This window comes from Myxocyprinus asiaticus, chromosome 8 (genome assembly GCF_019703515.2).
Source record: "Myxocyprinus asiaticus isolate MX2 ecotype Aquarium Trade chromosome 8, UBuf_Myxa_2, whole genome shotgun sequence".
Taxonomy (NCBI): domain Eukaryota; kingdom Metazoa; phylum Chordata; class Actinopteri; order Cypriniformes; family Catostomidae; genus Myxocyprinus; species Myxocyprinus asiaticus.
Genome location: NC_059351.1, coordinates 48,939,064 through 48,965,961, shown reverse-complemented (window position 1 = coordinate 48,965,961; position 26,898 = coordinate 48,939,064). Strand labels below are relative to the sequence as shown.

The 26,898-nt window shown below is 38.5% G+C and overlaps 1 protein-coding gene across 3 annotated transcripts; it reads right to left on the bottom strand.

Moving 5' to 3' along the window:
* Nucleotides 1–450: 450 nt before the first annotated feature.
* On the bottom strand, nt 451–26,873 carry LOC127445026 (aprataxin and PNK-like factor). Of its 3 annotated transcripts, XR_007897916.1 has the most exons (12): nt 26,826–26,873; nt 26,655–26,747; nt 24,287–24,358; nt 22,709–22,869; nt 20,086–20,263; nt 17,771–17,882; nt 13,986–14,158; nt 11,157–11,467; nt 9,382–9,501; nt 8,986–9,032; nt 5,779–6,225; nt 3,494–3,631 (listed from the first exon to the last, which is right to left on the bottom strand). XR_007897916.1 is itself a non-coding variant. In XM_051704754.1 (11 exons), exons 2-11 carry the CDS (start codon nt 26,745–26,747, stop codon nt 3,450–3,452), a joined length of 1,446 nt encoding a protein of 481 aa, XP_051560714.1. In that variant the 5' UTR covers nt 26,826–26,873; the 3' UTR covers nt 451–3,449. The 3 variants fall into 3 exon arrangements, 2 of the variants coding, with proteins under 2 accessions (XP_051560714.1, XP_051560713.1); XM_051704754.1 differs by lacking the exon at nt 5,779–6,225 and having other exon boundaries at nt 451–3,631; nt 13,986–14,155; XM_051704753.1 differs by lacking the exon at nt 5,779–6,225 and having other exon boundaries at nt 453–3,631.
* Nucleotides 26,874–26,898: the final 25 nt, after the last annotated feature.

Here is a 26,898-nt window from a genome sequence, read left to right as displayed (position 1 = left end):
TGCATTAAAATTCTTTGACATTACATTGATTTTTATCATGACAGACGTACAGAACATGCATCCAGTTAGACAATGGTATCTGTGTTTTGAAACCTAATACAGATGATTATTATTTTTTTTAAACAACCACATTGTCTTCTGTTGAATGAAAAAAACAAAAAGGGTTTTAATGGTTAATAAAATGTTCGAAAAGCAAACAGTGGCTCTCTTCCAAAACTTAGTGAGCTGTCTTGCTCTCTTCTGCCTACATAGACAGTTACCTTTTAAGGCAGCATCCTTACTGAAATGGAATGTCATAAGTGATTGCAGTTCTGGTCCCATGGAAACCAGGAAGTAATCGCAAACACATTATCAATGGCATTTTCGCTCCAAGATTAAATATTTACTCCTCTGATGGTTAGGTTTAGGGTTGGGGTTTGGGTGTATGGTTTATAAAATATGCATTTATTTTGACTGTATTATATTATTTACAACTTAAAACAACTTGTTTTTGGTGCCACTCTGTGGACATTTGACCTACGTTCATACGTACAACAACACTTCCAGCTTTGGCCACTGGGGGCAGTAGTGCAAATTTTGGTGAGAACAGACCAATTTCAGCTGAAGAACTTTCGACTTACTGATGCTAAATTTACAGTGCAATCAGTCTTGATGCCTTATAATAGTTGTGGCAGGGTGAGCAAAAGACAGGACACTTTGAGTGTTGTGTCAGGCCACGGAAAGGCGTTTATTTGAATTAATAATAAAAAATAAAAAAAATCAAAAAGGGGAATAAAATATCCAGGGGGAAAGTATCCTCCCAGTGAATGGGGCTAAATGTAGGTACGTTGAGTGTCCATAAGATGGTCCAGGACATGTGCAGGGTCCGATGGCCACATAGGTTCTGTGGCACAAGGGGCAGTGGCTTCTGTGGTGGCCCGTTTTCCCTGGGGCCACGGAAAGGGGGTGAGGGGAAGGCAGTCTGGCTTCCTAGCCCCTCGGCCGCAACATGTACTGTCATCCCCGCATCTAACTCACATTGTAGGCCTGGCTGAAGGACGGCCCTCAGAGGCAGACGGGTCGTTCCGCCACATGGTGCCAATGTGGGCAGCACACTAGATTTTGGAAAAGCAAATGTTTCCAAAACGACTAAATGCATGGCTGATTTTATGGCTTAAGGGCAGCTTACATCAACTGTCATGGCACATTCTCCCTTCTTGTTGAAGATACCACAGTGTTTAATAACCTTAGAGACAGCAGAATCAAACATCCTCATATCTGCCAGGAAATAAATCATCACTGTGGAGGTACTGGGAAAGGCACCAGGCACTGACTGGAAGGAATACTGCCCTGAGTAAGAGCTTCAATTCAACCCAGAATAAGTTTCTTCAGATCCTTCTTTGATGGACTAATAGACTAATGTTGAAATCTCCATTGATGAAGCAGCACTATCAGTCTCTGATCTATCAGTATCAGTACTGATCAGTAGCACTATGGTAAATTAAAGAGTATACGTTTAAAAGATTAAACTTTGAAAAGCTGAGAGCTCAACCATGCGCAAGACGTAACGGCATGTGGAAAAAATAAAGAGACCCTAGCCTTCAGAAGACGGCTGTCTATGTAGGCAGCAGATGCGAGGCTGGGCTAGGTTTTGAATCAGAACCATTGAGTAAACAAGGTTAATGTGGCAGAACTCCGGCCGTGCCAACTTCTATAAATTATATAAAGCTCTTAGGCTTTCTTGATTTGTTTAGCTCAACAGTTCCTTTTCTGAATGCTCGGATGCCAGTTGTATATTTCTGTTATCTGAACAGTGTGTGAGAAAAGTGGGTTTCAGACTCTTACAAGACACAGTGGTCTGGAAAGTCCTGAATTTCCTGTTTAAGACCTGTTTGGTTTCCTCTTCATTTACTCACTCTTACTTCCTCGGTCACAGAAAATCACTTCATCTCCAAAACAACCGTTCTTGAAAATTGTAGCCTATAGGGTTTTGGCTCGGCAGAAAACAAGCTGTCTTTGCTTTCAGAGGTTGTTCCAAAACCTAGTGAGCTGCCTATGTAGACAACATTTTAAGGCATAGTAGGCATGCTCCTAATGCAAAGGCTGTTGACTATAAACATAATTAATTCCGTATGAAAAGAATTAACAAAGACATCATATATTGACAGTTTTATTTTATGTTGGTGTATGTGATTGTATTTTAAGCTTATTAGTGCATTGCATTACGCCATTAATTAGCAAAATGCTAATGGCAAACTCTACTGAAATAAATTGTAAATAAAGTGCGCCTTGCACGAGTTGGTTAGAATGTTACCTTCAGCCCAAAGTATACTTTGGTTTTGACGTGAACCCTTGGTGTCTGCGTAGAGTCGAACGCTAGCCTTTCAAAGTATACTTCATTTGACCGCGCGCATTCACAGGCGGTTGGCGCATGCACCCTTTGACTGCTTTGAGATACTGGACTATTTCTTTTCAGGAGTTTAGACCTATATAGACATCTTTCTATTCATTTAGACACAAGTTACACAAATACACAGGTCTCCTCACACACGTTCTTGATGTGCACATTCACTGTTGTTATTTTTACCTTCCTCTCCTGTTGATTACATCATCTAGCATTTCTTCCTGACAGAAAAGGCTCAATTTTGAGTGTTGCCACCCACTAGCTACTGCATGCGCATTCTGCGTGTTCAGAGTATGCGGAGTAAGAAAAATCACGTGTTCAGTGCTCAAGCACTCTGCCAATTACAAAATTTGCACCAGGCGTCCTGTACACTGATGCCTAGCATTCACCAGGTATACTTTAGACTTTAGAAGGCAACTGCCTATGTAGGGAGTGAGCAAGGCAGCTCACTAGGTTTTATAACAGAGCCAGAGTCATAAAGCAGTAATGTTATGCTTGTACTTTTGCTGTTGTTTAATGATTTACCAGTTAAGTAGTAAACATAATGAAACCAATGATGAAACTGATATAAATGATCAATGTATTATTGCAATCGTTAAACTTTCATTTTAAAACTGTTGTTTTCTGTCAAAAGTTTTCCCTCTATGGTGACAATATAGTTTTTTTCCCCTTTTACTGGAAAACTTGAAAGAATGCCCTGGTCCAATTAAGTCCTCACTGTAAAAATAAACTCAGTCTTAGACAAATAAAAGCCCACACAATTGTAATTGAATGACATGAGAGAGAATAAATTATTACAATTCTTTCATTTTTGTGTGAACTATATTTTTAAACATTAAGAAGAATAAAAAGGAATAAAAAACAATTCCTGGAGTATAGAACTTTCTGTAGTGTTTAGAACGAAGAAAGGGCCAAACTACATATTCTATAAGATCTAAAACCAAGTCTATACATGTAATGCCTCTGTGGACCGGCTTCTGTCAAACACTCGAGTGCTTCGTTGTCTTTATAAGGTTTGTGTGAAGGACACTATTTGATTTCATAGAATGTACACCAAAAAAAGGAGTTATTTCTTCCTCGCGAGAAATGCTTTTGCTTCCTTCTGTAGCCGCTTTATGTCCTCTTTTCCACTGTCGTCTGATTCCGGCACGTAGTCCGAGTCTTCATCCACCTCCTCTTCCTCGCTCTCATCATTAATAAAACTGCTGTCATAGTGATCTTCATCCTCATCATCAGGAAAACTCTTGGCTGGGACAAAAAGGAAGTGTGTTTTTATTATTTTTATTAAAGCTACAGTGTAGTTTCTGCACCACTGGCAGCACCAAAAAAAACTGCTGAGCTAGCAAACAAGATAATCCCACCAAATTCAGAAAAATTAACAAGATTAACAATATTACTGCAAGTGCATCTATTAACACTCACATATCTATCTGGCTGTAAGTTGCATTAACTCTATAGACCCGCCGGGGAGTCCACAGGGGGGCGCTATATCACGAAATAAGTTTACGCTTAAAACGTTAAAGTCCCAGGATACATAAGTTAAGCATATGTGGTATCATCTGAAAGCTTAGAATCTGAACTTTTCAAAGAACAACACCACTTTTGCATTTATGTTACATAAAATAACAAAATAAGGCCTAAAAAATTCACGTCGCAAATAAGTGCCACCTAGATGTAATGTAGTAGAAAATATTAATACGAATATAAAAGTCTCACATAGCACTTAAATAGACATATATCAAATGAAAGCGCTCATTCTCAGGAATGCAACTACAGTTGCAATCGAAATCATTCAACCCCCCTGACCATCAATACATTCTGGTGATGTGAAATAAAACACATCAACTAAAACCTCAGTAAACAGCCAAAGTAAGTTTTTAATGCACATTTGAGTGATTTTGAGAACAAAGAGTTCAGTTTACCCAAATTTTAAAATAAAAAATAACTAATTCTCTCCACAAATGTCATGTTAAAAATATTCAACCCTCAAAGTCAATCATTTGTGGAGCATCCTTTATCCTTAATAACAGCAAATAAATGTGTAAGGTAAGTGTTCTCAGGCTTCGGATATCTCTCTATTAGAATTTTTACACATTTCTCATGAGCAAAAGCTTCCAGCTCATTGACATTCTTTGGTTTCTGTGCTGCCACTGCTTCCTTGAAATCCCAGCAAAGGTTTGCAATGGGATTTTAATGATGGACTGAAAGGGCCATTTAAGGACATTCCATGACCTATCCCTGAACCAGACTTTGGACAACTTGGATGTATCCTTGGTGTTATTGTCTTGCTGGAAATTCCAGTGATCACCGAGCTTCAATTTACACACTGAAGGCATCACATTTTTCATGCCAAAATGGCCTGATACCTGAAAGAATCCATGGTGTCAGTCACATAGTCAGGATAGCCATTTCCTGCAGCTGCAAAACACCCCCATAACAGGACTGACCCACATCCATGCTTGACTGTGGGGATGATGTCGTTCTTGTCATCACCTTGTCATCTTACTCCAGACATACTGCTGTCCCATGGGTCTAAAACTCATTTTCAGTTTAGTGTCATACGTCTGTAAAAACCTTCTTCCAGGACTCCAGAGGTCTTTCCTACTTCTTTTCTATTACTTCTTGAATATTCAAGTCAACATTTCCCTTGGTGAAGTTTTGCTTTCTTCCACACCCCAAGAAGGTTGCTGTTGTACCATATTTAAAAAATGTATGAATGGTGCTGCCAACTTTGTCTATTGGAAATTGAAGTGCCTTGGAAATGTACTTTTAGCCATGACCTTTCTTGTGTAATGAAATAATCTCCTCTATTAGCTTTTGAGACAGCTTATTTTTAATTGCATTTTTTGCATAGAAATACATTTTTGCTTACAATGCTAAACTTACATTTTAAAACTTAAATAAGTGCCATTGCAGACTGATGACTTAATTATGTTTTAAAACAATTACTTGTGTAGCCTTACATATTTAAGAAACAGCTACATGCAATAGGGGTTGAATAATTATGACATGGCTGTATTTTTAAAAAATCCTGCTATTTATAAATATTAGGTTATATATTCACACTATGACTTTGAATGTGTCACTCAACTGATATAGATGTAAAGTTTAAAAATTCTGGGTCATCAGAAAAGCTTACCTTTGTAAATCCTTACTGTCTTGCGGGGGTTGAATAATTTAGATTGTAACTGTATACAGTTTATTTTATCGACATATTAATGAATCTGTTTGATCATGTTTGCATTTCACATTAAAGCACATTTTTCAACAGCAAATTTTCACTTATTAGCAAATTTGCAAAAGACCCTACATGATCTATATAAGTTGCATAATGTCGATTACCACAGAAAATAATTCAAACTCCTTGTCCCAAAGTGTTTTTATTAAATACTCACTGTTACCATGAAGCTGCGGTCACACTACACTTCGTGCTCCATTCAAAATCTTGCATTCCACTGAGCACTAACGTTTAAGTTTGGCAAACTTTGACCTGCAAATTCATATCACGAGAATACATGACCAATAAAAAAATCGAAACGTCACACACTGACCTCTTGTCTCAATGTAACGAATACATATTTCAAAGCTGCTTATTTTTACTGTTGCTGGAAAGGGAGTAGTAGTCCATATGTTTCAACATTTTGAATATAGTATTATTTGTGATTTTGTATTTACAATAACCAGAAGACTTCGAGGGTGACATCATATCCTAGCCACTGCGGTGTCCAAAGTTATTTGGCATGCTCAAAGAGATATTTTAAAAAGGATAAATGTTCTGAAAACAGCTGTGAAAGTCTGCGGTTTCGGGCCTGGTTTTCATAAGGGATTCGGCACGCTGTTTTCTGGTGAAAAATAAACAAAATCGTCTGTGACATCATCAAGAATTAAATTTCCATAACTTTTCAACTTATGGTGAAACCACTGGTAACTGCTAATAATCACACATCACAAAAGCTTTGTAAATGTTCTTCTTTCTTGCTAAACAATCACATCTGAAGTTAGATGTGAATCAAAATATTTACCATCAAATAGCATGTGCGATTGCTAATATTTTTCCTGATGAATGCTGTTGTCCATACGTGCAGCCTGTACCTCCCCAGGGTGCATTCGGCATGTTTTGTATTAGTTTTAGGAATTTAATTCTGTCAAATGTGAATTATGCCCAGAGGAGTATCAGGTTACCTCCGAAATATTACATCGATTCAGTGCCGTGGAAAATGATTCAGCCTCTGGCTAAAGTTGACTGCACGGATTTGTTAAATATGCATGAGTTTCGACAATAAACACATTGTTAATTCCTCATCTCAGAATATCAAAGGGTTGTATCTCGAAGAACAAAAAACATTGCAAGTGAAACACGGGTAGTGAAAATATGCTAATTTATTCACATAGTTGAGGATTTAGCCAGGGTGGACACCCTATTTAATTTTATGGGAATGGGAAAAAAAAAAAAGAGGCTGTGATGGAATTATGTACAGTCCGTACAAACAAAAGTTGTACTTTTGTGTACCTTGGAGCTGATCCTTCAGCCATTGCAACACTCAGTCTTTCCAAAAAGTTTCCAGTGGACAGAAAACCTCAGTCAGGATGTAAAAATTAGATGTGAGCTAGAATCTTTATCAGAACAATATATTAAACAGACTGTAATTCTAACCCTCACAGCCTCGTTTTCATTCATATCAAATGAAATATGGCATCTACCCAAACTGAATGCTCATGTGCGTATGAATGAGTTATTTAAAGGGCACAGATGGAATCTTTTTGCATTTTTGGAGCTGATTTTTGCTGGGAAAATCTGTGGAATTTATTTAAACATAGCAAAATGCATTAAACTAAACTGAGAGTCCTACACTCTTACTGGTATCTGAATTCTAAAAGCATTAGGAAATATGCAAAAAATATTTAAGAAACCAACAAGACAGCGTTACAGGAAAAGCAGAACTTCGAACAAGTTTGGTGGTAACAGATTCCATCTGGCCTGGGTTATTTGTGTGCGTATGTGTCTGCAATTTCTGTGGAAACAAAGACAGGCTTCAGGCCCTAGCACGCTCATGACGAAGTGCTTCTTAGTTCAGAGGTAAAAAGAAGTTTGAAACAGCTGAGCAAAGACATACTGTTTGCGAACATTCAGACACCAGCCAAACCGCTGGGGAAGACATTTAGAGGAGCATTTAAATGTAAGGACAATCAAGACTACATGTAAAACATCAACTAATATGACATTAAAATGCCTTATTCTATGAGTAGAATTCACACACGATCAGTAAAAGAAGCTGTATTTAATGTATCAACACTCGTTGATGATTTAAAGTAATATATATGCAGTAGATAATGTGTAATTTGTAATGTTTACCTTGTACATTCATGGCGCTAATGCACTAACATGCAATACATGGCCATAATACACCCCTAACCCACCCTAACCCTAACCTAACCCTAACCCTAACCCTTACCAGACGGCACAAGAGTGAAGTATCATATTAAACAACAGAGTGAATGAATGGACACTTAAGAATATTTGAGTAGATTTGATTCATTTTGTAGACAAGTAAAAAAACAAGATTTGCATGACGTGCTTTTGGAAAATGTCTCTATGTGAACGATCGTACAGATGGAAGTGTATTTGCACCATAACTCTACTACACACAGACATGTTCATGTTGACTGATCTTAACTGAATGAACGGGAATTAGTTGTCGGCCTCAAAGAAGGTGAAGCTCCAGGTCACACTTACCGATGACGTGGACCAATCATAGTAAGGGTGTTTAGCAGCTGGTACGAAGCTTTCCTGAAATTTCACCATGGCGAGCTATTACGAACCATCGAAACTAAATCTCAGCACTGACCAATGTGACCACCTAACCATTTTTGACTAAATTGCAGACTTTCTTCTCCCAAAACACTTCAGACCAGAACCAACTGATGTCTGGGAATGCATGAGTGACATTCACAGCTTTTACTATTCTTTGGATCTCTCTGGAAACTACAGATTCACTTTGTAATACACAGAATCGCCGTTCCCTGCTTTTCAAACAAGATGTCAGAGAGCTTTCAAACATGCAAGTCACTCCATTTCAAACTAGTACTCCAATTCTGAGCTTGGTAAAAAATATTTTACACTACATATTGCACCAAGATAGTTAATAAAAACAGTCTGTTCAATTTTACCATCAATTATTGAGTCCTGGAGAGTGACTCACAAAATCTTTTTCTAAATCTCTTTTAGATTTTTAAAAATATTGATAATCAGTCCCCAACAGAAAGTAAAGAAGATTTGTCAAATTTCCAGTGACAAACGACAATTTGTCTGTTCACACTGAAGTGATGCGTGAGGTGACACATGGCCAATTAGAATTTATTATGTACATGTTTAATGTACAGGAGTGAGATTTTGGACAATTGAGATGCAGAATAGAAACCAAGTGACCAACAAAATGCCCTGTCGGTTGTCTTGGTCGCGGCTGGTTTGGACAAAAACTAAGGTTTTTATTGCTAATCGCATCTGGTTAGTTCACGGTGTAACTGCAGGCATCAATGTGTCAAAATAGCTTAAAAATGTCACATTTCATCACATTAAAAAAAACAACAGTATAGATACTTACATGGAGATTTAGTGTGTTTGTACTCTTTCTGGTGCAGTAGATTCTTCCTGAAATATTTAGGCAAGCACAAAGAACACACTTGAAACATTTCTTTAAATACTAGAATTATAGTTAGTATTTAAAACTAAATTACATAGTTCGTAGTTAGTATAGTAAACTAAATTAAGTAGTAAACTTTTAAATGCTCCTCCAATCACAATGAACAAAATAATACCGTTTTACTCTGTTTTACTACTGATTTCAGAGTTTCTGGTTAATACAGAGTTCCAACACTTTTCCAGGCCTGGAAATCACAATTTCAATACTCCCTGATATTTCCACGACCGTGGGAACACTGTCAATATCTCATACTGCAATACATTTGTTTGTTTCCCTCCCATGATGTCTGCAGGTTACCTGTAGCAGTGGGTTCCGTACGGGCACTCTGGCCTGTCATCATCACCATCATCTGCCTCCTCTTCCTCATAGTCACTGTCTCCAGGGTGACTGCACTCCTGAAAGTGGAAAGGATTTTTTCTGGAGAAAGAAAAAAATTGAGTGAACTGAACTTAAAAAAAACAATAAGACAAATTAATTCCATCATGAACATTCAAGAAACATAACACTGACAGCTAACTGTAGAAAAATAAAAATACTACTCAGCTGTCAAGTTTTCACTGTATAATTAAGTTTGATGTTGCCATTTTGTGACCCTTCAAAACACTGCAATATGTCTATTGAATTGTCAACAGAATAGGAGAAACTTTGAAAGACTTTTTTGAATATTTAACCGGTTTTCAACTCTAATATTGTAATTTTTGTGTCTAAAGGACAAATAAAAGTGTTGTACGAGGATATTTAAGTGCAAACAGAAAACCAAGTCCAAACGCAAATTATTTACAAGTTTATGTCACGCATCACCCCTGTGTTTGAGGACAGAACCCTCTGGCTAAAATAAAGACTTCATTGAGTTTTTATTTCTTCGCTTTTTTATATTAAAAATAAATGTCCGAGAATTGGGGAAAACATAAGGGCACTGGGGAAAACATGTGCTTATATCTTTGAAATGGCACGCAAACTATTTCAGTCAAGCAGATGTGTGTGTTGTTTTTAAAAGCTTTAAGACAAGACATCTTAAAGGAGCTTGTGCTTATTTGAATTCTTTAAATTGTATTGTAATATTTTATCTTTAAATAAAATGATCAACATGAAACTAATTAGCAAATGCAGCAGTAAAGAATACTCTGTGTTATTTTTAACTATGTCTTTGTACCGCAAGTATGCATGTTGTCGATTACCACAGACAATAATTTGAACTTGTCTCTCAGATTGTAAAAATGAACAGGAAACATGTTTACTGTAAATACAATTACAATGGAAGCATGCCACAGACAGACAGAACGACAGATAGAACGATAGATAGAACGACAGATAGATGAGATACATAGACAGACAGATAGATAGATAGACAGACAGACTGACACACAGATCCCATTTACACCTGGTCATTTAAATGCGTCTCCTGTGACCAGTTGTGATCGGATTTGGAGGGAAGGGATTCTGTTTCATGACGGCATACATCAATCACAGTGTGTTACTGCCTGACATTAAAGCGCAAAAGACAGAAAAGACAAAGTGTGGAAAAAACGGCATGCTATTTCTCCCTGATGCAGCTGAAAATTTAATCTAAGCACAAAATTTCGAGCAGAATTGTCTGTTATTTTAGTGGATAACCTGTATTGACCTGAACTGCAGATGTTCGTGCATGTTGATTTCAGACACACTGAAGAAGATCCGTGAAGTTTATATATGATTGTGTATATATCTGCTTTTTGAATTTTTCTGATCAGACAGTTATTTCCTTTTAAACCGCTCTTAACTGGCAAAGTTTAAACTCTTGTTTTAGCGCAGCGGTTGATTGACAGGTGAGGGGTTGTGCTTCGCTGCTGCTGGGACGCATTCAGGACATATTAGCGGATTAGTGTGATCCAATCACCAAAAACGCATCTTAATACCAGGTGGAAACGGGGTCATATCTAGAATGACAGACAGACAGAATGATGGACAGATAGATAGAATGACAGACAGAAAGAGACAGACAGATGGATGAACAGACAGAATGTAGCTCTAAGATAATCTGCATTAATAATTTTAATTTTGTGCTTTTGTTTTTCTCACATTAGACACTGTACCTGTAGCAGGAGCTGCCGTAAGGACAAGGTGTCCGCTGTCGTTTTTTCACCTTACTGGTACTTGTTGTGCTCTCAGACTCCGTGACCTTTGACCCTTGAATTTTAGTCTGCGAGGGTCCCTGCGAATCACTGGAATCTTCTGTTTGTACCTTTGACCCTTCAGCTAGAACTCCTTGTCTGACATTGACTCCCCTGTCACTTCCCCTTCTCCTACCATCGTCACGCTCCATCACACTGCTGCTTTCCCACTCTTGGTTCCGTATGTCCGGTACTGATGCAACTCTACTACTCCTGGGTGCTGTAGCATCATGCTGTCAGAAGATCCATGTACACGGTAAATAATGGACCTGAACTCAGTTCTGATTTCATTTCAATGAAAGAAGCCCTGAATTATGTGATTTTACCATGGACTTTGTCATGCCTAAAACCCCCTTTCCATGGTAAAATCACTGTAATGCACAGCCTCAAGTGACTTATTGCTTTAAAAAAAACAGCAACAGCAATGTAATGAAAAAATGTTCAAAAAAATAGTTAATTTAAAAAAGAAAAGTGCTGTGTACAGACGTCAACAAGCAATGTAGCAACTAGCATATTATGATACATCCAATATTATAGAAAGTGCATTCGCATGTTTGCATTTACTGGCATTTTAATGGCTTCTAACATGGCATGTCTAATCAGAATTTAGAGCTGGAACTATCTGAACAATCTAATTAATAATACATTAATATACTTTAATGCACTGGCTCTCAACTGGTTTTTCTTCAGGACCCAGATCTTACATTGGACATAAAGTGGCGACACAACACAGTACCAAAAACACTAAAATGTATTCATATTATAGTTTTTCAGGATGAGGGCATATCATACATCCTGTCCATGTCAGTGTCGGTTTTCTAATTTGGCCAGCTTTTACCAAGTGACATATGAATTTGCAGCAAAACACTGAGCAGGGCTAGTCAACTGGCGGCCACCAAAATCTGGCCCACCAATCATCTTTGTCTGGCCCTCCGACTGATTTTTGATCAAATTGTCGCACCATCTGAAATCCCAGAGCGCTCTCTGTGCAAAACTTAGCTCAGCAATTAGCGGTGAGTTTAACAACACTCACTGGCAGGTGCAACAGCAGTCAGCCATCATCAGTTGTGTGGACTGAAGCGCGTGTTTAAGCTTTTCTGGCGATAGTTTAGTTACACTGCTTTGCTAAACATGGATCACACCGTTTAGGTGAGCATATGATAGTGTCTTTTTCAATCAAATGTATTTATATAAAATTGCTTAGTTGTGCGGAGTGCGGTCAAATCTTCAGTTGTAAAAAATTATCAGTTGCAGTTGTTACAGAAATGTTGTCAGCACATATGCACATTAGGCAACAAAAGCAATCGATTATGAAAACTGAACGTTCAAAGAAAATGCGCTGAAAAGTTTACTTTTATTCACTATTCTTGAGGTGTCAAACAATCATGTCTCATCTGTTCAGGGCTCGTAAAAATGATAATGTGAAACGGAACCTGCAAATATCCTGATTATATTTGGTTCTATACAGCTGTGAGTCATGCCTCTCAATCACAAACAGCATCAGCTCAGTTTGTTCTTCTTTTGCCAATGATTACCTACACATAAATCTGGCTCCTGCACTGGCTATTGTGTGCAAATTCACAGTATTTACATGACGAATTTTTTCCTCAAGAATAGGATGATACTTTATAGAAAAAATGGAAAAATACATGTTGTATCTCTTTTAAATGCATAGAAAATTTAAATGCATTCTTTTTGATTTTTCTCCCCAATTTGGAATGCCCAATTCTCAATGCGCTCTAAGTCCTCGTGGTGGCGTAGTGACTCGCCTCAATCCGAGTGGCGGAGGACGAATCTCAGTTGCCTCCGCGTCTGAGACCGTCAATCCGCGCATCTAATCACGTGACTTGTTGAGCGCGGAGAATAGCGTGAAGCCTCCACACGCGCTATGTCTACGCGGCATCCACGCACAACTCACCACGCGCCCCACCGAGAGCGAGAACCACATTATAGCGACCACAAGGAGGTTACCCCATGTGACTCTACCCTCCCTAGCAACCAGGCCAATTTGGTTGCTTAGGAGACCTGGCTGGAGTCACTCAGCACGCCCTGGATTCAAACTCGGGACCCCAGGGGTGGTAGTCAGGGTCTTTACTCGCTGAGCTACCCATGCCCCAATTTAAATGCATTCTTGAGTAAACATGACCGTTTATATGACCATTGTTTTCATATGTGGGTTGATATTGTGAGAGGGCTTTAGTAGGTCAAAATGTTTTAATAATTTGTAAACAATAGGCCTAAAATGTTAAAATTGTTATTATGTTTTGTTTTTTCAATGTAAAGTTGATCAAAAAGTATTTGTTAGTTAAGAGTATAAGTCATGTTTGATCTTCAGCCAGATCTTATGAAGGAATTTATGGCCATAATTCAATATACAGTATACCCTGTGACTATTTTAATATGAATAAATGCACAGTATTAAGGGTGTTCTTTAAGTAACATGTCACTTACGATGAAAGTGTTAGCTAAGATAAATACGGAAAAAATTTGGGCCCCCGCCAAGTTTTCATCTAGATAATCTGGCCCCCGCAAGAAAGTAGCTGAAGAGCCCTGCTGTAGAGTTTGACTGTACACAGAGCCTTTGATGTTAATAACAAAATCTATTGGAAGCTAACTATGCACAATTGTGTGGCTAATTGCATTTGATAATTTGCAATCAGCACTGTTTTACTCCTGCTGTCTGTGACCCATTTTTGGGTCGAGACCCACCAGCAGCGAACCAATGCAATAGAAGACTTGATCTCTCTTTACCAGAGATTCCAACTCATCTTCAGATTCACTCTCCAGTCTCTTTGCTTTCCTTTTGGGCGTCTCTTCCTCTTCGTCCTCCTCCTCTGATGAGAGCTGTGTGGCGCGAGCTTGTTTGGGTCCAGTTGTGCATTTGGGTTGTGTTGGGGTTCCTCTCAATGAGCTGCTCGCACCTGCTACAAAAAAAAAATTATAATCATTTTTGTAATCAATACAATATAAATCAATGGTATTTCTTCTGTCCCAATCTATATTGGACAGTATTTACTTATTAGTATGTAATCTGGAGGTCATGTATTAGTGATCTTGATTTCTTGATATAACTTGGGGAAATTTTGTTTCGGATTTTTGTCAATTTACTTTTATGTTAAGAATACGTGAGGAAACAAGGCAGAAAAATAATAATAATGCACGGCATTTTTAGAAACATTTTTACAATTCCGTTTGTTGCTGCTGTGAACTTGTAATCTATGCACTGTTCTAGTACGTAGCCCTAATATCACAAAATGAATCAGCACTGCGTATTTCCAAACAAGATTTCTTACAGCTTTACTTCCATTCTGAAAATCAATGGCCATTCAGATGGACTCAGTTGAAAACTGTCCATTCATTTATCTTTGCTTCAAGAAATCTCTAGCTGTTTTTCACACTGCACACAGCTTCGAAGGAACATTACTTTCCATTATATAACTATGCAATAAAAAGGCAATTAAATACTGAAAAAGCACTTCAGCAGTCCAAATTCACTTTTACATCCAAAAGTACAAGTACACGTTGTAACAGATGAAACACCTCCATGAACTTCGCACCAATTTTTTTTTTACCTAATGCCCTCGCTTTAATGCTTCAGATTAGTTTGGAAGACAAATATAAATTGTGTCTATGTATGAGTTTCTTTAAATAACTCAAACTTTAGGGTTCAATACAAGTTAACCTAAATCAACAGCATTTGTAACAATGTTGATTAATAAAAAAAAAATCAATAAAATTACTCCTTTTCTTAGAAACTCCTTTTCTTTAAAAATAAGAAGCAAAAATCTGGGTGACAGTGAGGCACTTACAATGGATGTGAATGGGGGCCAATTTTTGAACGTTAAAATACTCACTGTTTCAAAAGTATAGCCACAAGACATAAACAATATGCATGTAAACATGATTTTAGTGTGATAAAATCATTTACTAACCTTTTCTGTGTAAAGTTATAACCGATTTTACAACTTTTTTGCCATGACGATGTAAACCCTGTAATTGTGGTTTCACCAATTTAACAACTTTACAGCTCAAATAATACCCAAGTTTTGACAGAATTAAAGTATGTGCTTTTCTAAAATTATAAGCTTCAATTTTCTGCCTTTAAACCCTTCAAAAAGTGGCCCCATTCAGTTCATTCTAAATTTTTGCTTCTTTTTTCAAGAAAATAATGTCGAGTCGAAATTACTTTTTGTGTTAATCAACATTGGGCTCCTGATGTAATCACTGGTACTGAGAGATCAAAGGTCAGAGATGATAAGTTTGATGCTTTGAGGACAGAGAGAACTTAAAGTACAGAGAATGTATGACTCTCCATGATTCACTCTTTCCAAACCTCTTTCCATTGAGGTAAGTGCGTGCAAAGGAGACAAACTGTCTGACTGCGACTGAGTGAGTGTGTATTGTGTGCACTGAGCATGACGTTTTTCAACCCTTGGTTAAATCCAAATGACTGCTGCAGGTGCAAATAAGAGCTCTCTGACTCGGATGATAAACAAAGTCCTTCAATACGCTTACTCGCACACTCACATTCATAACCTGATTTAACCTAGGGAAGTGAAAGAAAATAACAGCGCTTCATTTAGCAAACCAAAGCAGCAGTGAACGAGAGATAAAAGAGAGAAACTGGCCATCTTAGAAGTTCACCATGCAGTTAGCTTATTACATGCCATGTGCATGTAAAGTGAACCAGCTTTACTTTTAATTTCACATTCTCGTAATTCAAAATATATTTGACCGTTACAGATTACAATGCAAAACAAATACATGCAAATACACTGGAAGGCAGTCACAGAAGAATTTCCCTCTTGCTATCACTATATAAAACATTGTATAAAACCTTTAAGTAAAATATAAATGGTTTCCAGCAGTAGCTAGAGATGCAAACCTGCTCCTAAATATTCTGATTAAGAAATAGGGCCCTGTATGCTGAGTCAAGTGCCATGAGATCCAGATGGTGTGGTGTGTATGACATGTCTGGCGTTAATGAGGTGTTTATAAGGTCTGCAGCACTTTAGCGATACATTTGCATTTCTGGAGAGCTGTAGGAATAATTTGAGAGTCTGAGAGGATGAGGCAGGCGTCTGAGCCAAACCTGGACCCAATCTGGCTGGGTCGAAGTTACAGTACTCTAAATGATTTGCCAAGACTGAGTGAGCTGATAGCATATGACTATGTCTACCCTTTCATTTCTCTTCCTGCCTTCCAACTTTACCCCCTTGAGAACAGGCAAAGTACAACAGCGCTGTCAACAGGGCTGAGAAACTAAATTTGAATTTTTCACTGAAATATTTCCAATATTCGAATTATATTCGAATTTTAAAGACATTATTCTAGGTAGTGGTAAAAATCTCCAAGACGTCTGATTTTTAAATTGACGTTCTCTCCTATGTCCACAAGAGGGTAAAACAAATCAATATAAACCACTCAGCACTGTTATAGTGATTGTTTATTGCAAAGAACATATCTGGCTGTTAACAAATGTGTGTAAAATGTAAAATATGATAAGAGAGCAAGACATTATCAACACACAACTGCCAAAGACCTCCATCTCTGGGGGGCTGTTCATTCCGAACGCATCCATCTTTTTCTATGTAAGCATGTGCTAGACGGATGTCTTTGACCGTTGCGCCGTGTCTCACGTTTTTTTTTTTCCAGTGTCTCATGCAAAAACAATGCATTTTTTCAGACACTTTGACACTTCTGTTTATTCGTTGCACTGCGTCTGTTTTAGTCCAAGAATGTAAGTCATTGTCGGTGCTTGGCACATATCCAATATTCGAATGCTCATTTTCGCATTCGAATGTGCATTTTTTATCTCACATTCGATGAATATTCAAAATTTTATTTGACAGCCCTGAAGTACAATCCCATTGTTGACGTGACAACCAACTTGGTGAAACTTGATGAATTTGTTGCTAGGGAGAATTTCCTACACATTTATTTTTTGTCTTTTTTTTATTTTATCCCCTTTTTCTGCCAATTTGGAACGTCCAATTCCCACTACTTAGTAGGTCCTCGTGGTGGCGTGGTTACTCACCTCAATCCGGGTGGCAGAGGACAAGTCTCGGTTGCCTCCGCTTCTGAGACCGCCAATCTGCGCATCTTATCACGTTGCTCTCGCTGTGCATGACACCGCAGAGACACACAGCACGGGAGGCTCATGCTACTCTCCGCAATCCACACACAACTTACCATGAGCCCCATTGAGAGCGAGTACCACTAATCATGACCACAAGGAGGTTACCCCATGTGACTCTACCCTCCCTAGCAACCAGGAGGAGACCTGGCTGGAGTCACTCAGCACGCAGCACGCCCTGCATTCAAACTCACGACTCCAGGGGTGGTAGTCTGTGTCAATACTCGCTGAACTACCCAGGCCCCTTTATTTTTCGTCTTTGACATATGATGGTTGTATTACAGCCATGGGCACAGGGCCAATGGCATTTATGGTGCAATGGCAATATAGGGCTTGATTGTGAACAGAACATCAGTTCTGTTGCCATGGAGACAGTATTCCATCACTACAGGGACAGTACCTTTGGCAGATGACGGGCTTTTGTTAGCTGAATCTGAAGTCATCATCCAGGCTGGCAGGACACGCTTCTTCTGTGGCAGATTAGACTCCTCCTGTTTGCTTGCTGTGGGTTCCTTGACAACACAGAATAAAGAAGAGAAGAGTATAAAGAGAAGAGTACAGTATATAACAGTTGAGTATAGATGAGAAAGTTGAGTATAGAAGAGTAGATTATTCCACAACTGAGTATAGATAAGAAGAGCATAGAAGTGTAGAGTATAGCTCAATTGAGTATAGATGAGAAGAGAAGTGTATTGAAGAGTAGAGTATAGCACAATTGAGTGTAGATTAGCAGAGTGTAGAAGAGTAGTGTATAGAGCATTTAAGTATAGATGAGAAGAGTATAGAAGAGAGGAGTAAAGGAGAGAAAAGTATAGTACAGAAGAAGAGGATTTTAGATGAATTTAGATTGGAGGATTTTAGATTTAACTATACCGTATTTCCGGAATATAAGTCGCGTTTTTTTTTCAACATCTGAAAGGCCCTGCGCCATACAGTCCGAAGCAACTTATATACATAATTTATGTCGACTGGTCAAACACATACACCAAAACAGATGAAAACATCAGTCATAAAGACGGTAGAAGCATTTTTAAGTCGCCAATTTAGAATATTTTGCCTTTACAAAGTACTTTATGCAACCAGTTTAAATATGTTGTCCATCATAACATTATTGTTCCAACAAACTCTAGACTGCTGTCAAACGCAACTCCTCACATGCCCATAAAATTACGTTTCATCACACTCCTAGTAAATCATTCAGTCAGAAAACCGGATTATTAATTCATGGCCAAGAGGGTTACAAATATCAGAAATATCCACAGTTGCTAACGTTAATGAATTAATAGAATACAACAGGCATATTGTTTTACTCACAGACTAAAAGCTGTTTATTTTTTCACAGCATGGAGTTACAGATGTTATGAACAGTTGTGGCATACTTGTAGCATTTATTTCATGGACCATAAAACTAATATGAGAAACTGTTACACACGATTACTTAAAGCAAATTCTCCCATTTAAAACAAGCCCAAAAACACGTGATACGATGTCTACATTCTGAGGTACTGTAATCTTCACGGAGCGCATTTGACATCTGAACCGGTCAAGGAGCTCTAAAACTGGTGAAGAGAAGTCGAGTGGCTGCTCCCAGGTCCTAGTGGCTGCACATGCACCCTCTGTCAGTGCAACTTATACAGAAATGCGACTTATATGTGTTTTTTTTTCTCTCAACAGCGTGATTTTAACCCGGTGCGACTTAGGGTGCTTTCACACTGGCAGTTTAGTTCGAAACAGAGCACGGTTTGCATGAAAAATTGGCAATGTGAAAGCTGTCATGTGGACCGGGGAGCGCACCGTGGTACCGAACCCGAGACTACCTGTAGGAGGTGGTCTGAGTTCGGTTGCAATGGAACTGTAGCGCGATTCGCGTGAATGTGAAAGCAACTCGGACTCGGGTGCGCACTCGTTCAGGAAGTAACCTGCGCATGCGTTTTTCATTCCTGAAAGTCCCAAAAAAGTAATGACATCACATTGACATACAAGTACAATCAACACTATAAATATCTATCTATCTTATAAATACTATATTTTTAATTTTTTTTAATTATATTTATCACACATTATACGTTTGCACATATACAGTGAAGGGTGCAGGGTCAGCCATGATATGGCGCCCCTGGAGCAGTTAGGGTCAAGGGCCTTGCTCAAGGGCCCAACAGTGGCATCTTGGTGGTGCTGGGGCTTGAACCCCCGACCTTCTGAACAGTAACCCAGAGCCTTAACCGCTGAGCCACCACTGCCCACTGTTAAAGACTATTATAGGTTATAAATGAGATGACAGTGGCGATAACTTCACCTTGGACACGAGCGTGAGTAAGCGTGCAGTGTAAACAAAGATGCAAATGAATTCCTTGCAATCAGCTGTCTCCTCAAAAAACGCCGTTTGCGAGTAGCAGCAAGCCGCCTTCCCCTGGACATCTGCTGAGTTACGCCATGAACGCACGTATACGCAGTTGTCGTTCACTCTGCTGTGCATAATGGCACCAAAATAACAAAAAAACAAAGTATGATGAGTCACGTTGTGTTCTCCATGCATGTTCGTGATGACGTAAGATGAACGCAAATGGACCGGGGTTCGATAAAGTGAATGTGAAACCAGGCCAACGCTGCGGGGGGCACCGGGAACAATCGCACTCGGAATCGGACCGCAGCAAACGTGCCCAGTGTGAAAGCCCCCTTAATTTCCGGAAAATATGGTAGTATGCAAACACACACCTCTTTTAAAGAGAAAAAAGTGTGTGAAGCACAATTGAGAGCATCCTCTCCTGTATGTCCTGGGAGTGTGGAGCTCTGGGTCTCGGCCTGAAGTGTTGGTGACTCTTTTTCAGAGATCTCTGCTGGTTCAGTCAGACGCTTCTCCATCTCCAGCTCCTCCTCAAACGTCTGGCTGTTCCTGTCAAGAAATGACAGTGGAAATCATCCGTCAGAGCCAGCTCACATTTCCATCAGAAAGTTCAGAAAGATTCTGGGATCAGACTGCGTATTCTACAACCAACACACACAATGATTCTTCATATTCTGAACACCTTTTTATGTGATGATCTATTTAAGGAATCAATTTCAACCCAAACCTCAAACAATTTTCATCACTTCTATACTCTTGTCTTGTCCCATCTCTTCACAGACTAAAGTCAAACATCACACTCTGGTATAGTCCCTTATATAAGTTGTTTTCCAAGCTTTTTTCAATATCGACTAACAACAACATACATTATAGCACAAAGCCACAATTCAGACACAATAGGTGTGCCCTCCTAGGGGGACATCAAGGCTTAGATCTCACCAGTCTTTAAAACAATTCATCATTAACAAAAACAACAATCCCTTGTCAGTGTGAGCCCACCTTAAGAAAGACATTCAACCTGGGGCCTGGGTAGCTCAGTGGTAAAAGACGCTGGCTACCACCCCTGGAGTTCGCTAGTTCGAATCCCAGAGTGTGCTGAGTGACTCCAGCCAGGTCTCCTAAGCAACCAAATTGGCCCAGTTGCTAGGGAGGGTAGAGTCACATGGGGTAACCTCCACATGGGGTCGCTATAATGTGATTCGTTCTCGGTGGGGTGCGTGGTGAGTTGAGTGTGGTTGCCGCGGTGGATGGCGTGAAGCCTCCACACGCGCTATATCTCCGTGGCAACGCGCTCAGCAAGCCACGTGATAAGATGCGTGGGTTGACTGTCTCAGACGCGGAGGCAACTGGGATTCATCCTCCGCCACCTGGACTGAGGCGCATCACTATGCGACCACAAGGACTTAGAGAGCATTGGGAATTGGGCATTCCAAATTGGGAGAAAAAAAAAAAAGACATTCAGCCAGCCTTCTAATCAACTAATTTCACAAATGAAAGCCATGACTTTCAAATGTATGCAAATCAGCATATTCAGATTCAATTTGTCATAGCATCACTTATCATTTATTTTACTCAACCAATCAGCAGTGTTATCAAAGCGTCTGTGTGAAAGAAAAGCATTCGTCTAAAGAATGCGTGTGTTCATACAGTGAAAGTGTCCTTTGATCTCAACTCAGCAGGTCACAGATCAGTTTATGAAATGAAGGACGAGGTAAAGGTTAAAATGAGCACATTCAACCAGACATGTATTATCACAACTAAAGGTCACAAGAAAAGATAAATGAATCGCCTTAATAAAAGATGGTATTTTTAGGATGGCAAATAATGATAGCTCTACCTCATGCATAAGTGCATTTGAATATTCATAAAAATTTGAATTAGGCAAGAGGAATCCTTAATTAAACTTCAAATCAACATGAAATGGCATTTGCAACGAATTATACTTCTGTAATGTGATGCATTTCCATGCAAAACAAAATGCAGGATGTGACTAAATTTTATCTGTGAAATTACTGGATTTCGAAAAGAGTGTGTTTCATACCAGGATGAAGCCAGTCCTAACCGCAAGTTTGCAGTGTACTGTGGAGAGAAATTTTTATTTATAGCCTTCAGTGTTGGGTGTAATCTGATTACAAAGTAATTTGTTACTATATTCTAGTTACAGTAAAAAAGTCATAAACATAGTGTAACGGATTACATTTTAAAGTCTTGTAATCAGATTACGGTTACTGACTTTCAATTAAAATAATTACTTTTAAGTCCAATACTTAGGTTACATCTGTTTGTGTTTCTGTGACAATTGAAGTGTGTGTGACAATGAACGAGGAGGAAATTATAAAAACATTATTTTGAATTTGTTGAGCGGAACAACCTTTTCTATGAAGTGTTTTAGAAAGTAACCTAAAAGTAAAGTAATTGGTAATGTGATTACTTTTCAGTGACATAATCAGTAAAATAACCTGATTACAATTTTTAGAGATGTAATTAGTAATTTGTTGTGGATTAGTAACTTAATACTTATTGCTGTAATCTTACATTACAATAACTTTAACCAGCATTAAATTACTACATTAACTATTGGCAAGATTTTAGAACAGATGCATTATCTACTTTTAGACATCTAATTTATCTAAAACTAAAACTTCCTTTTTTAGAGTAAAATAAATAAGGCATTCGCTTAATTGTTGCAAACAGGTTTTACTCCATCAAATCAAGTTTCCATTCAAAACACATATGCATACACAAGAACTTCACAAAATTCTTCAGTGTGCCTGAAATCAACATATATACATAATAATGAAAGAATTATGTTCTAAACGTCATTTTTGCGCTGCGCATATATTAAATGAACGGCTTCACAACCAATCAAATTCAGCTCCATTCTCAGCCTGAATGAGACGGGTGGTGTCCAGGCCCCAAGTCTCCTAGTCACTTTCCTCTCAACAAAAGTTGCTGAATGCTAAATGATGGCTGTTAAGTGATAGGCAGAATTACCTCAGGGTTTCATCCTGTTCCTTGACATGCACTCTGTACACATACTTCCAAGGCATGAGAGAGAAGATGTCTCCCTTCCGCAGAGAGTGCCACTGGTCTTTCTCCAGCGGTTGAGGGGAGGCCACAATGCTCGTCTGAATAAAACATGGATTCAGGTGTATCTGAGGTGCAGACATGAGAGGAATGCTTGTTAGAAAGGCACATAACAGTAGTCAGGTTTCCATCCCAGTTGAGAATTAAATGTATGTGAAAAATCTAAATATTGCACACACACAAAAAAACAACACAAAAACATTGCAAATTTTTCCATTTCCATGCCATGTGTTCAAGAGAACAGAAATTGGTGCAAAATAAAAATGCAAATGGAAGCTGTAGTTACCATGGCTCTTTTATAAACGGCAATAAAATACTTGCAGTTTAGAGCGCGCAGCTGCAGGCAAGTAGCGCTGATGAACTTCATTTCTTCTTACTAAATAAAAATGTATCCACATCAAACGAGTGTTTAAGTTTTTCCTGCATATTTTGAACACTTCATTCGCATCTTGGTGTTTCCATACAGCGTTTTATGCAATATCCCAAAATCCTAAAAACAAAGTCGTCACCTATGGGAAAATTGGCGCAAAATAAAAACGGAATTTGTAGCTACTGCTGAAGCCACCGTGACTCTTTTATCAACTGTAATAAACGACTTATGGTTTAGAGTTTGCAGACAAAACTTCAAATTTGAACTTCATGTTTCCTTAGCAATGACATTTTTTATTTTTTTTTACCTCAAGCAAGCGTATACGTATTTTGTGCGCAATTTGAAAATGTTATATGCATCCAGCATTATTTTTGCAAAAATCTGCATAAAATACATGGATGGAAACCAAGCAAGTGAATCGTACTGTATACAGGCATGAACACAGGAAAGTGATCGGAGATCTTTTATGCAAAAACATGTGGGTTTTGGACAGGAAACTATTGGGGAGAGAGGGGAATGGGAGCAGGACAGGATTCGAACCTGCATCTCCTGCATGAGAACCATGGCTAAATGCATCTGGAGCCCTAGAACACTAGGCCATGACTTTGGCAACAAGCCGATCAAAATAAGTTTTTCTTTTTAAGATCAAGAGGCTATTTATTGCCAATTCTGAGGCAATATTTCGATTTTTTTCTGGCTGAGTGCAACGCTATAAATGCCAACAAAACGCAACAACATACGAAATCGAGTTTGCATAAGTGAAGCATTGTATCAATAATCTACATACTCAGAAAATTCATGAGATAAAAGCTGTTTTGAAAACAAGGGTTATTAAATACTCGAGAGTAAAAGATCAATAGAGGACCCAAATGCAATCATTGTCACTATGACAGCATGACTAAGAGGGTATAACTACACCTGTAATTAAGAGAGACAGATGCTCCAGAGAGAGAGAGAGAGACAGGAGGAGAAACCTCATAATTGAAAAACTTTTGATGTCTTATCATCAAAGGCACATGCTGCTTTTGTCTGCCAGAAGAGTACATGCTAAAATGACAAAACCACCATCACGACTCTCGTCCCACATAAAATCAGACGACAAAAGAAAAACCTACGGGCTTCAGACGCAGCTGACCATTGTGGTTCTCCAAAATGACGTGGTTCCTCGACACCCTCTTATCACTCACCTGGTTGAGAGGAAATAGTGTAAGATTGTTACAGCTGCTGTGAAGGAAAAGTAAAACATATATATGTTGGATATTAAGAAATGCAAAAGAAATAAGTAGTAGTAGTAGAGCATAATGCCAGCAAATCCAAGGTTTTTTTGCATTGTGACATTTTTAAGCACATCCCCCCCACCCCACCCCACCAAATTCTAATTTTTGCAATACAAAAAAAAAAAAAAAACAATGCAAGTGAATGGGTGCCAAAATCTTGAAGCTCCAAAATCCACATAAGGGCAACATAAAAGTATTCCAGACGTCCCTGGTGGTTAAATCCATATCTTCTGAAGCAATATGATAGGTGTGGGTGAGAAACAGATGAATATTGATGAGGACCTACAGAGCTGAAATATTCTTCTAAAAATCTTCATTTGTGTTCTGCAGAAGAAAGAAAGTCATAAACATCTGGGATGCCAGGAGGGTGAGTAAATCATGAGATAATTTTCATTTTTGGGTAAACTATCCCTTTAAGGGTGTCTGATATACCAACTGCAGTGTTTCCAGATCTCACAAGAGAAGCAAGGAAAAAAACAAGCTCAAATAAAGGACTCGCCTCACCTAAGATTTTAATTTTTTCCCATGTGGGGGAATTTTCAGGAAAGAAATCATAACAAACATAGTATTCAGTAGCCTATATAAAATAACGTCTTTTCAAGAAATGTGTTCTTAATATTAAATATATCCTCAAAAATATTTCAAATAATTCAAATATTCAATTTGGACACCTAAAATCAATTAATAGCCAAAGTTTCTCTCTCCTGCATGTGGGCAAGTTTGGACTAAACGCCATATTATGCGGGCCAAAAGAAAATTTTATTTTTTTAATTTACATTGTTTTTTTAACTGGCAGTGTCCTTCAGAATCAAAGCACTACTTAAAGTTCTACTTAAAGTTCTACTTAAAGTTCTGCCTAATTTTTTCATGCAACAGGAATTGGTGTAATCCAAAAATTTACTGTGATAAACCTTTTGGTGTTTGGTTTCATGAAAAAAAATTACTGGAACAAAATTAACCAGTTATTAAGTGGTTACCAGCATTTAAAAATAATAATTTCACTCTAGAACAATTAAAAAGGGATTTCTTTTTCGGTTTTGTTACTTTAACATTTTCTGTATTTCTTAGGTTTGCCAGCACGTTGAAAATGCTGAACAATTCTGTAACAGTATCTCCTGAAAGCTTCGAACTACCAGATAGGAGAGTTTGGTGGTACTGTATTTTTACTGGACAGTAGAGTGCCATCTTGAGGACTTCAAGAGCTAGCTCACCCAAAAATGAAAATTCTCTCCTCATTTACTCACCCTCATACCACCCCACATGTGTATGACTTTCTTTCTTCAGCAGAACACAAATGAAGATTTTTAAAAGAACATGTCAGCTTTGTAGGTCCATACAACGCAAGTGAATGGTGACCAGAACTTTGAAGCTCCAAAAAGCACATAAAGGCAGCATAAAAGTAATCCATAAAACTCCAGTGGTTTAATCCATATCTTCAGAAGCGATATGATATGTGTGGGTGAGAAACAAGATAAATTATTTACTCTAAATCTCCATTTTCACATCTGAAAGTTAAAATGGAGATTTAGAGCAGGGGTGTCAAACTCAGTTCCTGGAGGGCCACAGCCCTGCAGAGTTTAGTTCCAGTCCTGCTCCAAAATGCCTCCTTGTAATCTTCAAGCATTCCTGAAGACCTTGATTAGCTGCTTCAGGTGTGTTTAATTAGGGTTGGAGCTAAACTCTGCTGGACTGTGGCCCTCCAGGAACCGAGTTTGACACCCCTGATTTAGAGTAATAAAGGACTTAAATATGGTTCTGTTTCTCACCCACACCTAACATATCACTTCTGAAGACATGGATTAAACACTGGAGTTGTATGGATTACTTTTGTGCTGCCTTTATGTGCTTCATTTTGGAGCTTCAAAGTTTTGGTCACCATTCACTTGCATTGTGTGGACCTACAGAGCTGAGATATTCTTCTAAAAATCTTGTGTGAAGAAAGAAAGTCATACACATCTGGGATATCATGAGGGTGAGTAAATGATGAGAGAATTTTCATTTTTTGGGTGAACTATTCCTTTAGGCAGTCATTACTGCAAGAAAAATGACACGTGCATGAAAGTGAAAGTAAAATATTTGTTTTTAGATTGCAACAATAAGACAACATGAAGAAAACAAACAACAGACACAAATGCAATCATTGCATACATGATGAAGAAGCATGTAGCCTCATCAGAATAACAGTAAGACCGTCTCTATAACTCACTCCTAGAAATGGTCCTCTCCCTAGAGTAGTTTCTCCATAGGGCAGGTCAATGGGACTGCCACCGTCCACCTGCTCCAGTTCAAAGCCCGGCATCTGTGCAGAAAAGCAAATCAGTCGGCGAATATCTAATAAATAGCATCTATTGATTAATTACAGAAATGAAACACTCACTTTACTGCCGCTTTAATGCCGCGCATGCGCAGTCAGAATGGGGCGCGGTTTGGCGACGTGTGACGTCACCGGC

What these genes read in the sequence shown, in the direction of transcription:
- LOC127445026 (XM_051704753.1), bottom strand. Translation starts at nt 26,747, where the DNA reads ATGCCGGGCTTTGAACTGGAGCAGGTGGACGGTGGCAGTCCCATTGAC. An exon ending in GGAGAGGACCATTTCTAGGA is followed by an intron (nt 24,359 to 26,654) that starts GTGAGTTATAGA and finishes CCTCTCAACCAG; the next exon opens with GTGAGTGATAAGAGGGTGTC. An exon ending in AAGATGAGTTGGAATCTCTG is followed by an intron (nt 11,468 to 13,985) that starts GTAAAGAGAGAT and finishes ATCTTCTGACAG; the next exon opens with CATGATGCTACAGCACCCAG.